At 47.0% G+C, this 14,346-nt stretch overlaps 1 protein-coding gene across 1 annotated transcript in view; it reads right to left on the reverse strand.

The window, feature by feature from the left end:
- LOC122397733 (LIM domain only protein 3-like) overlaps positions 1-14,346 on the reverse strand; it is a 58,363-nt gene that overhangs the window by 19,362 nt on the left and 24,655 nt on the right. The window contains exons 2-4 of the mRNA XM_043397092.1: positions 6,156-6,275; positions 5,929-6,066; positions 5,147-5,272 (exon numbers count right to left, since the gene is read on the reverse strand). Coding sequence (XP_043253027.1) covers positions 5,147-5,272; positions 5,929-6,066; positions 6,156-6,244 — 353 coding nt within the window. The 5' untranslated portion in view covers positions 6,245-6,275. The remainder of the gene's footprint in view (positions 1-5,146; positions 5,273-5,928; positions 6,067-6,155; positions 6,276-14,346) is intronic.

Raw genomic sequence — 14,346 nt, forward strand, 5'->3', positions numbered from 1 at the left:
TTATAGCGCCAAGCACTCTGCTACCCCGTCTCTTGGTTTTTGATAACGGATCCTCTTCCTCGCATTTTTATCTTCCGCTGTTCGTACACATACTTCTCCAAACGGCTAAATTTTAAACGGTTGAAAATTACGGCTCCTTTCCTTCTCCGTTTGTCCGCTCGAGTGAAAAGTGCCGCTCGTGGAGGTGACGTTGACGCAACAAGAGGAAAGATTCGGCTCGATACGCGTATCGAGCAAGTTTGCAACATCGCGTAGCCCATTATACGTATACGTGGTTTCTCGTTTGCTCGACTGTCGTAGCTGAAGGGTGGTGGCGGTGTTCGCAACAGCCCGGTGCGCTGGTGTGATCGCGCGTACACGTTACCATGTGTGTATGCATTTACGTGCTATGTTGCCAATGATTTATGTATACCGCTAATTACCAGCATGCACTGCACTGTTTTATCCGGCGATCATAGTTTTATTAGGCCAACCTGTGCACTGCGGTATTGTCAGCGCCAAAAGCACCGCTGGTGAACAATCCGTGCCGGCTGCGTGAAATGTGCCACGTTCACGACCTGCCTCGATCGATTAACGTTTCGCGCAAAGATTTCTAGTTATCGAGATTTCGATCGTGGCGAGCCTCGTCGTTGAAAAATTCATCCATGATCGAATCAAGTTAGCCCCTAACGAGTCTAGCTCGAGTTTCGTCCAAACATGAATACCACGAGCCAGACTCGCCTAGAGAAGGTCGGCCCAAACGTAAACATCACGAGCCAGGCTCGCGGACAGTAAATCACGATCGTGATTGAGTTTTAGTTCTTATCAGTACGCTACAAGACTCGGTCACGATTCTTATAATCTCCGTTACAAAGTAGTTTAGCATCAGTCTGGTCTGTTTACTTCACGTTTACGCCTACCGTTTGGGTCCGGATTTCCTCGAGCTAAATGCCACAGGTAGTAGTTAACAATAATTCTAGGTTCTGATAGCTTTCTTTAGTCGCAGACCGTTAATACGGATACCCTGTCAGTTTACTTTTGTTTCTTTTTATATCGGAAATCATTTTCGATTCGACCAAATAAAAAGTTGATGTCTGGTTTCATTTGATTGTTTATCCTCGAACCGTATGATACGCGTACAGTGCGCGGCCCGCTTTTTCCTTCGTACCACTGGACCGTCGTAACGTTTTATTTCATGTATCTTCGATTCAGCTATGTCCTGTGCCGAACCTGTTGCCATTTCACCGCAATGCTCGATTTCTATCGGTTATCGCGTTCCGTTAAACTCGAACAATTTTTTCCTGGGATTATTATGCACAAGTAATTGCTGTATTCGTTGTACGTCACGATTAGACAATAGTAATAATCGTAACGTACGGTTCTTCTTTCGTTTGGCACCCCACATTCATCTACTGAAAAATAATTTAATTTTTTAATATTCTTATCGAGTACACGAGCCATGCAGCACGATGATTTTGGTATGAATGGAAGCTCGTTACGACAGTGGCATGAAACTCTCGATTTCCTGCAAACTGGCCATGGCCGTGCCGTGGCGTGGCGTTCCACCAGAACATCCAACACGATCGTTCAAGTAATTCGATCCTACAACGTGTCACGCGTTTCATTTATAATCGCACCGGAACGTCTATTAACGCGAGTTTGTGTGCTGTGCGAAGTAGAGTGGAGCGTTGGTGCGTGCGCGGAGTTGCTCTCGAAGGTAGTTTCGGCGAAGGGGATGGAAACGGAACGGAACGGAACGGAACGGAACGGAACGGAACGGAACGGAACAGGCTAGCTAAAAAGGGGTGTAGACGGAGGAGAGAGGGCTCGGTAAAGGGTAGCGCGGGGCGGACGAGGACTATCGCTGTCGCTACCGGAGCCGGCAATGCGAGTCTAGGTTATCCGGTGACAAAGCTGGTTCGGTTCGTGCAACGAGGCTCCCCAGTACGTCGGATTATCACCATTGAAAATGGTGCAACTGAATCCCCACTGTTCGGATGCAGCGGCGCTTGAACGCGATACGCGGTAAGCTTTGCATCGAAAACCAGAAGCGAATTCCTTGTCTGTCGCGCGTTTATTGACGATCACAAAACTTCCATCCGGTGTTGTTTTCCTCGATGGTTGAAATTTTCCCTTCGATCGATGTTTTTGATATACGATTACAGGTGACCGTTCCGAGGCTCGCTACGGGGTTCTTCGTTGGCGTCCGAGCCAATTCCTCGCCGGTTAAATGTAAACAGTTATCGAGAACGTCCGGTGTTAGAAACGGTGGCCGAAATCTCGTGGTTTTTCGATCACCGCGGATAGATAGAAACGACTCGTCGGATTCTTCCAAAGCACTAAAGTCGGATGGTCGGTGAACGAGGTAAGGCGAACCACCCTCCAGAGGGTTGTAGCTAAATTGGCGGCAGTATATTACCGGTCAGACTCCCGCATTTAATTTGAATATAATCGTGGAAGGAGATCTCAGGAGCTCGGGGGCACTACGCGACGCAGAACTGCGTGACGGTGACCGGAAGTGGTCCCGGGACACCGGAAACAAAATGGCCGCTCCCTTCTACGCGACTCGCCTCGTTCCACTCTCCACGACCTTCCTACGTACCTACGCCTCTCCTTGCTACCCCCCTAAAGAGCGTGAATTCGTAACGCGAACTTCACTTTGCATTGTGTGACTTCGCGGTGGTCTCGTTCGAACATCGAAACACTCGCCCGTTTTATCGTTCAACGCGTTCCCTGTCACGACAGTTTTCCCTCTCTGGGTATAACGAATACAAATACTCGATAGTTCGATCGACTACTTCCTTTTTTTCTAGCCAATTACCATTATACGTATTTATAGTTCGCCGTTTGGCGTGTCGTGAAAGAAAGACCGGAAGCTTATTCGGGAACGTTTCTAATAACGTCCGTATCGTTGCTTACATATGCAACTTTCGTACACGACCGAGGGAGTTTAATGATTTTCGAGTAATTACGAGGCCAGGCGATGACTCGCGTGGGAATGCAGCAGGGCAGCGTGTTCGATAAGCGCCACGGAACAATAACAATTAAACCGGCCCAACTTGTAATGCCTAAATACAATATAAGCACGAACAACGAACTACCGCGAGGGTGAAGATATATGCCAGCTTCAACAATGCCGCTGTGCTTTAGGTAGACAAAAGACGGGTTTGAAGTTTCGTCGGTTAAATCGCAAGTTGAAAAAGCTTAGGCGTTTAACGTTCCCTTCCGAGTTTCTTGAGACGTTTAAACAACTTTAACTGCCGCTCATCCGTCTATCGTGAAATCTTCGAAAAGTATCGCTCTCGGAAAGGGGATAATCTCTTTTAAAAATGGGCTGTAAAAAAGACAGAAGGTCGAAGGTTACTCGTAACGTAACATCGAGGCCACGATGACGACAACTTAAAAAGGGCGTATAATTTTTGCTAATTCCATCGATGACTTTTACGAATACCGTAAATTCGACGGACATACCTGTTAATGGATAAACGGAGTTCTTTTATCGGCACGTACATCTCGGTAGGCGAAACTACATGCGAGAGAAGAGAGCGATCGAGAGCGATCGAGAGCGAGCAAGAGAGAAGGAGGCCTGCCCTTACGAGTTTACGATGTACGACTCGGCTTAGGAGCGTATGATTAAACAACTCAGGTGTTTTATGCTTGGCTCGTGGAGATCGCGTGACCCAACGGCCACATCCGTTTCCGTTTTACCTACGGTCAACCGCTTCGACCCCTAACCGATGGTTCGCCTTAAGGGCTGCACGTTACCTTCGACCACGAAAGAAAGTATACTTTCAACGTATCTTTAAGCAGTAATCGGCTTGGCTCGATACTCACATGCGCCGGCTAGAAGCCTACGTCGGGCTGCTAACCTTTATTCGCGGCTCCATGCTTGCCTGTTATTTTTTTTTTTCTTTCTTTGAATTTCTTGTATTTTTATTGTTCGCGTTGCCACGATAGCAGTTGGTTCTATTTTTAATAGTAGATTACGTTTAAAATTAAAATCATGGTACACCGATCGATCGAATGGAAGTCCGTTAATCCGCGACGGAAACAGTCGAAGCAAGAAAGGTCAGAGAAATGCCACGGTTTGACATTATGCGCGCGAAATGCCGCGACAACACCCCTTTGAACCGTGTCTGACCAAGCAAGAACGAGCCGCTCGGTTTAGTTTTGAAATCATTGTACGATCGATGCGTGCTCGTTAATTCCGACGTAACGTTCGCTATCGAATATCCCTAGAATAATTTTGGCCAGCAAAATTAATTAATTTGATAATTTTGGATTATCGGGGCTCGGTTACGCGCCAACGTCTCTCACCGCGGGCATTTGGCACTCGCACATCCGCTCCCACTCCCTGAGATTCGTTAGTTTTCCGGAAAATTAGCCGGCATGATTTGCATCTGACATACACCTCCAGGCATCTACACGTCGCTCGCATAGTTCGCAACTCTGACTTTCAACTCGGATCTCCTCTCTTGCTAGATGTCTCAACGCCCCTCCGCAACGCTCTCGCGTCAATTACGCCCGTCACGGGACGAGGAGATTTCCGAGAGCTTCCTTGTTTCCGGTATAATGGATTCATTTTTTAGGAATTATAGGTTCGCGGGAATCGCGGGAACGCTCCGGTGTCCGTAGAAAACAACGATCGGTAGATCGAACAAACTAACTACCCCTGTGTCTCGATGTTTTTGAGGGACTGGACGACGATCGTCGATGAAATATTTCGACCAAGAGACGACGCGCACATATTCTCGGCTTCTTGATTCTTCCGGCGATTATCCTCATCCGCAGATTCAGCGAGGTGTTTCGACTTAAACACAGACTCGAACGAGTTTCAGCTTAACTTGGTTGTTGTGAATAAGTAAGCGAAGTGTTGCAGAAGTTTAGCCGAGACCCCCAGGCACAGACTCGGGGTGGCTCGAATTAAATTGTTATACGGATGAGCTGCCACGACGAATACTTTGCAGAAACCAGCGACTTTCCCGCCACCCTTGGTTCTGAATGTTTAATCACTGTCTCTCATTAGATTTAATAAAATAATACCGGTATTATGTATTAAACTACACCGCGGCTGTGTACGCGCGATAGCGGTATTTTCTAACGAATATTGTATAAAGTAAAAGAGTTTATGTTTCACGAATGAATTTAATATCTTTATACATCTTACCTGTGATTGCATTGTTGGCAAGCGAAACATTCCAAGTGATAGACGTTGGTTCTCGCCCTCATCACTAGCTCGACGGCCGGTATCATTTTGTTGCAAGCCGCGCAATGGCCAGTGTTTCCAAAAAGTCTGCGCAATCGAGAAACAGGTCGAGTTTATTAATACCATTCCGATAAAAACTCGGAGCACGGTTTCTCGATGATATTGCTTTTCAGTCTGGCGTAAAATTAAACAATTCGAAACGGCACGGGCGTGGCGCGGCGCGACGCGGCGAGACGAGACCTACGGTGACCCTCTCGCATCGATGACATTAGAGAAAAGTTTTAGTTGGCGTACAACGGGAACCAATAAGCTTACGGTCGCCACGAATATGCTATCTTCAAATATTGGGCCATTAATAAAGGCCACGGAACTTGGATAGCGAGCGCTCTTTGCAGACGCGCCACCTGCGCTCGTTCCCTCGGGACTTTGTGATCTCAACGCGGTTTATTTGCCCTCGCCTGTTTATACGGGACGTGGATGTATTCAATAAGGGAAACTCATCTGTAAAATTCGATTTGTTGGTTCCGTTCTCCTCGCCAGGACCGGTTCGTGCGTGCGGTTTACCCTCTGTATTACTCTTCGGTGCTTATTGGCGTCACGGGGAACGTAACGAAATGAAACGTTTAAGTACTTTGAGAAGAATGGAATTATTATTTTGCGACATTATCGACAAATCGATGCTACCGATGTTTCTATTGTCTGGCGCTCAGCGACACAGAGAGATCACGGAACGATAAACTCACCTTAGATAGTCCCTTTTGCACAATATAAGGTTGGTTTTCGTGTACAGCGTCGAGCCAACTTCGACGAGTCTGCACGCGCAACAGCTGCATTTTAAACAGTCTTCGTGCCAGAACATGTCCAGCGCTTTCAGAAGGTACCTGTAACGAAACGAAATATTCGTTTGTCTCCTTTTTCCCCCCCGCGAGAAGGTGTACAAATCAATGCGATCGATCGAGCAACCCTTTACCTTTCTGTAATCACTTTCCCACAGCCTGCGCATTCCTGTTGAGCAGCTCCGTTCTTGCTCGGCTCGCTTTTACTCACATCCATCGTCATTTTATTACTCGTTAGATGTGTCTCTCGTTACCTGAAACGTAACAAAATTCGTAATTGATTATTAGGACCTGACACGAACAGCAGAAACGATTAATACAGCCAATTAATACGAACACAGAATTATTATATTGCATCGAGGAATTAATTTACGGTGCCGATTAGGTTGTACGGTAAATCAACGTCAACAGGATCGAATGAGTAATCGCGTTCGCGTGCTTTTAACAAGTTCCGCCGGCATCTGGCACTAGAACGGTCGGCTCGTCTATGAGCAATTAGAGTTACAGGTTCAGAATTTAACGGCGCGGTTAGTGCCATCTGTGTCCATCCTGAGCGGGGGTGGTTTTTCTCTCTTCCTACTCCCATCGACCACCACCACCGTCTCTTTCTCGCGATGCGGTCAGAGTTTAGAATCGAATTAGTTTGACCCTCTCTCCACTTATTGCGCGTTTAAGCGCCACCGGTTCTGAAACAACCACCGGCTTGTCGGGTAACGGCTGTGCGAGCTTCCCGATAAACATTAATTGTTTTCGCCCAAAGACGTATGTATGTGTAATCCTACCCCGCGCCCCATTTAAACCGAATTTTCGAGGGTTTAACGTTTATTTAATTGCCATCGCGCGCTTTTCGCTCCTTCGTTTCACTTTAGTAGCCAATTATCTTTATCCGTATGAAATATGAAAGCACGTTACTTTTTTCAATCGCGAGAAATTATCCAAAGTGTCGGGAAACAAAGCGACGACAAAGCAAATTTATTTTAAATAACAAAAATTGTACGTGCTCGGGATTAGAAATATTTTTGAATTTAGCTAGAACCATATTGGAATCCTAAACGAATTCTAATTGAGGTATCCAATTAGAATCTGATCGGTGGATTGTTACACTTCCGATTAGATCCCAATTAGAGAACGAGAAATCGGAACCGATCCCAATCTAGAATCCAGCGATATTTCCACGCGTGAAAATGAATTCAACTGTTTAAAAGTACCTTCCTAAAATTTTATTTTGAAATTTGATAAGATAACATAGTTATGGAACGATCGATAAGAAGAACAAGGCGTTTTTTCGCTTACAATTAGACTCGAATAGCGTCTAGTAGAGCGTTCGATCTTAGCCACCCGGTATATTTACGAGTACCCGTGGATGCTATGAGCAAAGTTTGTGCGGTTTCAATATGTTCTCTCCCCTTAGCCTGGACACAATATTACAGGGACGTTAATATCTTCTATGCGGTTGAGACTCCGAAGCAAATATTAATATCGAGCCTTTGATACGTTAATTATTAAAGACTGAAGTATTAGAAACTCGCGGATTCGTGGACGGTTTCGTCTTCCCCTAGCCATGTTATCGGAAACGATAGGACAAACGAACGCGAGGATGACATTAACGAAGTTCATTGCGTCACATTTATTGTGTACTTTCCAGACTATCGATACGTTCAATACGATATAAATTATTGTATAATTATTATTCGTAAGCGCATACTCCTACGAGTGTAGTGATTAATGGAATAACCAACTAGCCGGGTAAATTATGCAAACTATTAAATCCGAATGGACGCAAAATTTCCCACATAATAATCGTGCAGCGATCGAATGCGTCCCGATGCAATTTATGTCGGGGTATTAATATATTTTATTGTTACGATGGGTTGATTAAAGTCACCGTTAACACGTCAATTGGTAAGAACGAAAGGGGAGGGGAAGAACATCGAACGAGTTTAATAACTAAGAATTAACGATACGAAACGCGTTTCTCGCATCGTCGAAAAATTCATTGTCGACCAACGACAGTGGACACCGAATCCTTTGAGACGCGAAACGAGCATACGCGTATTCTATAACAACGGAAGTATTTTCGAGTTAGGTCTACAGGAATTCGGCCACAGAAATTCCTGCGGAAACCAACCTGAATACCAGCGACGACCTCGAAAACCTTCGCCGACCCTGTGTGGTCAGTCAATTTCCACTTTGTTCCGTAATTTTCGTGGTCGCGTAATCTCTTTCCCCCGTGTTCTCTCTCTCTCTCTCTCTCTCTCTCTCTCTCTCTCTCTATTATATCTATATATCTAGGTAGTGCATCGCCGACTCGTGCAGTCGAGCCGAGGCAAACAATAGGTACAAGTGCCAAACAATTAATTCGGTACTCAAACGTGTAACTTTAATTGGAATATTTACGCGCAATCTGATCGCTCGCGGTCGCGATTGTGCCGTAACACTAACGGCGATTATTCACCAATATCGCGACTACCTTTTCGTGCTTCGCGTGGCTTTAATTGCTCGGCAGAGAAGTTAGTATCGTCCAGAGAGGCCAACGGAGCACAGTGGAAACGGTTCGCTGGAACGTAACCGTGAAGGGTTCATAACGAGAGAGCCTTCCCTTCGAAAGCCGCTCGCATCGCTGGCGATCTGTTCATCAGGTACGTGATCAGATCATCCACGGACGCTGCTCCTCAAAGCGACGATAATTCGATTATCTCGTACATGTTCGACGACCACCGACATGTCCTCCAATTGATAGATCTTCTCGGTTAACCATCTTCATGAATGTAATTAAATTACTTCCACGTACTCTGTATCTTTTCGTTCAAACATCTTTCGCTGTTAGTCCAGTGACTGTCAACATTTAATTGTTTCACCGTTTCTATATTTCAGCTCAACGTTACAAGTACACGACGCATACGAGACTGGACGAACAACCGGTAACCGGTGCAACTTCAATTTAATTTATTTTCCTGTTCGACTCGACGTCGATATTTAGTCGTCGAAATTCTTAAACACGATACGTAGTTCCCGACCGATTTCCTTTTATGCGAAACTCGAGAAAAGTAGCTTCCTCTATTTATCGACGTAACTGGGCAGTCTCGATGCAGTTCTCAAGGCTCCGCCCTCGCAGAATCCGCGACACTCCCAGAGCACCACCCCCGCAATCTCTTCACCGGCGAAGCTAAATTTTTCCAAGTATCTTTCTTACGCAACAATGTTTACTCGAAATAGTTCGTTTCCATTGATATGTTTCTTCTTGGAATACCTTACGAACATTTTCTACGCGCGTAGGGCAGGCGTAAAAACGAACTAGGTTGGTTTGCGAGCGTGCCGCCTTTGTCTTTAATAATGCTCCCGCGGAAGCGTTATCTTTTACTTTTAGGACGAGAGTACTGGCATCCGGTGAGTCGGTCCATTAATTAGGCGGGCCACATTAAGCCGAGCATTAATATACTCCACTGGCTGTTTTGTTTTATCCCGCAGGAAGGACGTAACCTTCCCCGGAGGTCGAAGGGGGGTGGCCAGGCGAAAGCAAGAGGGCGAATTATTTCGACGGCGGCAGCTTGCTAATCCGACCTGCCATACTATCGCCTTATCCCCAGAGACTGTTTAAATTCTGTAAATCGTTCCGAATATTTCCCGCACCTCTCGCGTTAACCAAACACACGCGTCGCTGTTACGTCTTTCGAAGCGAGCAAAGAAATCGCCCGTGTTGTTGCAGTTGCGCGACAAAGGCAGTCTTATTAGTTTAGATCGATGCTCGTTTCGCTCGACTTTTGATCGATCTTGGTTTCCGGTGCAAAACCTTAGGAAACGAACGATAGACGCGTGTTTAGGTCAACCCGCAGGGACGATTGCGGCGGGGGTGACAGGGACAGGGGCAGGGACTGTAGGTAACGATGTAATTTAACGGGTGAAAGGAATATTTCCTACGGAATAAATCTCGCGTAACACCGCCAGTGAAATCCTCGTTTACCCGGTATTCAGCTCTTGCTAATGGAGGTAATTTAAGGGATGTTTTAAGCGGGCAGTCGCCTCTGCCGCACGTGAGTCGCACAAAAAGTTCACGTATTACGACCGCAGCCGCACCGTAATCACGCATTAGCATTCCGAACGGTCGGTGTCGACCGAAAGCACACCGCTTAAACTTTTGCGCAACGATGAAAAACCGGAGGACAGTAGCGCGAAACGTCCAAATTATCCGCGATTTAATAGAACGAAACAAAGATTCCGTCGCTCGCCTACTCTGGCCGGGGTTCCGCCGATTGTTTTCCAAGCAGTCCGTTGTATCACGTTGTTTTTTCGTACTCGCGAGATCGATAATATTAAGAATAGCAAATACAGGGAGAATACTTGACAAGGAAGCCATCCTTGCGGATAATTTTCATCCGCAGACCCTTAAGGACGACGGAAACGACGGAACGGACTAACGGTCTGTTTAACAAGTTCTTTCGCGCCGATAAACGCGCCACAGTGTCTCCACTCTTTTTCTGTTCATATTTGTCGTCCCCTTTCTGCCAGACCTCGGTTAATGAAATTCTAGTCAGGTCGTGGAATTCTTTCGTCAGGTGGCGATGCCACCTACCCCCGGTTGCGTTTTCTGTTTCTTTCTTTTTCTGTTCGCGTCGTTTCGTTTCGTTTCGTTTCGTTTCGTTTCATTCAACTGTCTCTCTCGGTATCTCTCCATCTCCCAGCCAGCCACTCTCTCTCTCTCTGTATCCTCTGCTGTGCCGCGAGAGGGTAGCCGCAGTCTTGTGGAGTACAGGGCAGGGGTAACGGGGTTTGCGTACGTCGTGGCGCGGAGGGTCGGTAGCTGAAATGGGGTGGTGTGCAGTCAGATTACGCTAAGCTATGCCCGTACGTGCTCGCATGGAAGTTCCACCCCTCACCGGGCTTGCCACCCCGCCTGGGAAAATGTATTTATTGTTGTTTGTCCAGCGTTCTGTATATGGCCATCGCCGGAGTGAGCGAACCGTGGAGGGGAGAGAGAATCACCCGAGGTTGAAGTTGAAAAAAAATTGCCCGGGGACGACCACTGTGATGCCGAGCATAAATTTAAGCGACGCTCACACCTCTCTGCCCAACCCTTCGAGGCTCCCTCGCGATCCTTCCTACTGTTTTTTGGATTTCAATCCAACCGTCCGTTTAAATACAATACATCTGGGATTAGACCGAAAAGACGCGTATTCTTTACCGAAGGTGTGGAGCTCGTCCTCGTCGTCGTCGTCGTCGTCGTCGTCGAGATAATCTCCAAACGGATCTCTCCGATTTGTCATAGTACAAGTAACTAACTTACTGATTAACGAAAGGCATTAAACGTCCTTCGAAATCGAAATCGATCGTATATCGTATTTTACGAGAACCGAAACTTTTACGGGTAACCCAAGTCAACGATTTACAAGTTAGGTTTAGCGGGATGCTAATTACGTAGACGGTAACGATCGGAACGGATCTTATCGTCCGGCAATCGGTTCGACTACTCGCAATTCGATACATTCCCGATGTCGACGACAAAGGGGCTGTAACTACTTTGGAAACTTTTATCTTGCAGGATTAATGGACGGATTAAAGTATTTGCGGCGGGATGCGGGCTGATTGGGGTAAATCGTGGTGGGATTAGAACTTGATTGGCTAATTTGTAAGTGTCCCCGGCAGCCGGGCACGAATTTAACGATCGATCGGTATCCTCTTTCCACATACGTGCCCAGCAATTCTCGCTCGAGATGTTGAGACGACGACGAAGGCTATCTTGGAAACGATTTCGAACTTGTAGTTTATTTTATATCACGATGCCGGCAAAGAGCAATTCAATATTAATATTGAAAATTTCTTATCGTAAAATAGCGGAGGTTATCGACGACGAGAAACTTCGAGGCTGCATATCGAATAAAGAAATTATTCTCGATGAATGTTATCGCGCGTAAGAGTATTTGTGAAATAGTTCGACTGGCAAACAAAAGGCCTAGCACAGTTGGAGCGTGAGATTAGCCGAGTTGCTCGGTCGCCTCCATCTCGAGTGGTCAAGACTACTTAATGGGCGGTCAGTGCATGCGAGCGGGCGTTAGACTGATTTACATCGTATCCCTTTACCGAAAGCGAGCGCGAGTCAGGGAGCTGCGGTCGGTTGAGAAATGTAACCAACGATGGACATCGATTCACGCGGCGTAACGTCGGTTTACTCGCTATTTTCCGAATTAGGTAAGCAAGAGGCGAACAAAGGGCAGAGCAGCGAGTAGTCGTGCACGGAAAAGGAGAATAAAGAGGCGATAAAGGAGCATCGAGTCGCGGTTAGATCGTCACTCGGAGCTACGAAGCAAGTGTCGCGCCGGAGGGATACTTGCATCGGCTGAGCCCCCGTCGTATAACTCACGACCCTTGTTTCGCGGCTGATCGACGTTTCGAAATATTTCCCAACTGAGCGTTCAGACGTTGCTCGGCTGTCCAGCTTCCTGTCTCCTTACAATTCGCAGACAGTCCTATGCCAGAACAGAGTCAGGACAAAACCGGTCTCCGGTGATGGACTCGCGGAAGATAAGGGAGCATTCATGACAAAGACAAAACGCGCTCACCAGTTGTATACCGCCTCGTGGTACCGTGTCGCCGTTCCTCTTTCCTCCCTCTTCTGCCCGTCCCCGCCACCCTTGGCGATCGTTCGTTTGCCGTTTAGCGCGACGGCGCGAGACAATGAGCGAAAACTTTTATTATTAATGTTTCGTGGCAAGATAACGCCGGTTGAAGCGAGTTATGCCTCTGCCCACCTTCCTCTCCCGCTCCCGTCGTCAGTGCCACGCCGCTGCGGTTTGTTGCAGCTCGATTCCCGTCGGAGCTTCTTTGCGTTTTTTCGTTCAACCACTTCCCTTCCTTCGTGCTCGTCGTCTGTGCTAGAATCGCGACGTTTCGCATACCCTGCGGCTAAATACACGGCCAAGACGAATTTCGTTCCTCGTTCTCGCGAATCTGCGAACCGAGACGCCTATCCGTGGTTGCGACTCGTTCGAACACGCCTTCCGCGTTCCAGCATTGCGTCGAAACATTTATTACCGACCGTATTATCGTTCAGGTTGCTCTTTGAAATTAGCATTTTAACAGATTCGTTCGATTCCGGCCTTTGAGAAATTCGCTGAAAGTTTCAAGAGAAATTTTAGCAGGAATTAATTAGCATTCCTATGAGTCCGCGTAAATCAAATACACGGTATGCCGCCGCGGGAACGGAGAACGAGATATCTCCCCGAAGAATGTTTATTAATTGTTTCCCCTCGCTTGGCACGATCGCGGTAACGTTTCGCGCGCAAGAAAAAAACAAAGAGATGCCCGTTCGACGGACTGTTTTGGCAAAAGCGAAACTATGAGACAAAGAGCATCGTTATTAAGGATCGGTAGGCGGAAATATTCGTTAAATTGGATCGTATTTCGAGCAAAAGGAGTATGATTAACTCCAGCCCCATCCTTGGTCTAGTCCGGATAACTCATTCAAGACGGTCTGGCCGCAATAAGACGAAGGTCCGGACACTCGGGACATATTCTCGGTCGTTGCGCGTGAGTTAGGACTGCTCCAGGAACGGTTAGCCGTTAGCAGTTAGTCGGTAAATAACCTAGACACCCTACCCATCTACCCTTCTACGTGAATAGATACGCTCTTCCGTGGACCTTTGTCCAACTTTCGATCGGTTTTCGGTCAGGTCGGTCGCGTTCGCCTAAATATTCGGACCCGTTTGTTAAATAACCCTGTTCGCGGCGAATAAGGGGACGTCTATCGCGTTTCATCCCTAAATAAAAGTGTTAAACTCTTGACGGTAATCTTCGATCACGGTAGGGGAACCGAGTTTTGACGTTTCGATGGATTTGAAAGAACGACGTCAAAGACAAAGCGCTCGTCGAAGGCGAGGGGACGTCCAAGAGGTCTCGACAACCGACCCTTACGGTTCTCGTTCTGGAGTAGTTTCGTTATTGACCGGCCGAAGAGTACAACTCGTTCACGGACGGGAACACTTAATCCAAGTGGGTGCTCCGTTAAACCGATGACAGGAAACGTCAGGGTGCTACCGCACTTGGTGATACATCGATATTCGCGAGAGGTGTCCGTGACGGGGCATGGCACCGCCGCGCCGCCGCTCGAAACGGCGAAACACGTTCAGGGTGTTAGCGACTCGATCGCCAAGAAATTCGTGGGCTTGTAACCGGTACTTGTTGATTCTTCTACGAAACGATCCATCTGTAAAGTTGCTGGGACTATCATCCCTTTCGCCGTACCATGGCTACGACAGGCCTATTCTTTTACCTTTCCAACTTAATGGAGATACGGTGAAAAGCGGATTTATACATATAACAAGACTAAATAAA

This window comes from Colletes gigas, unplaced genomic scaffold (assembly GCF_013123115.1).
Source record: "Colletes gigas isolate AHSC1104 unplaced genomic scaffold, ASM1312311v1 Colletes_gigas_Sc00010, whole genome shotgun sequence".
NCBI lineage: Eukaryota > Metazoa > Arthropoda > Insecta > Hymenoptera > Colletidae > Colletes > Colletes gigas.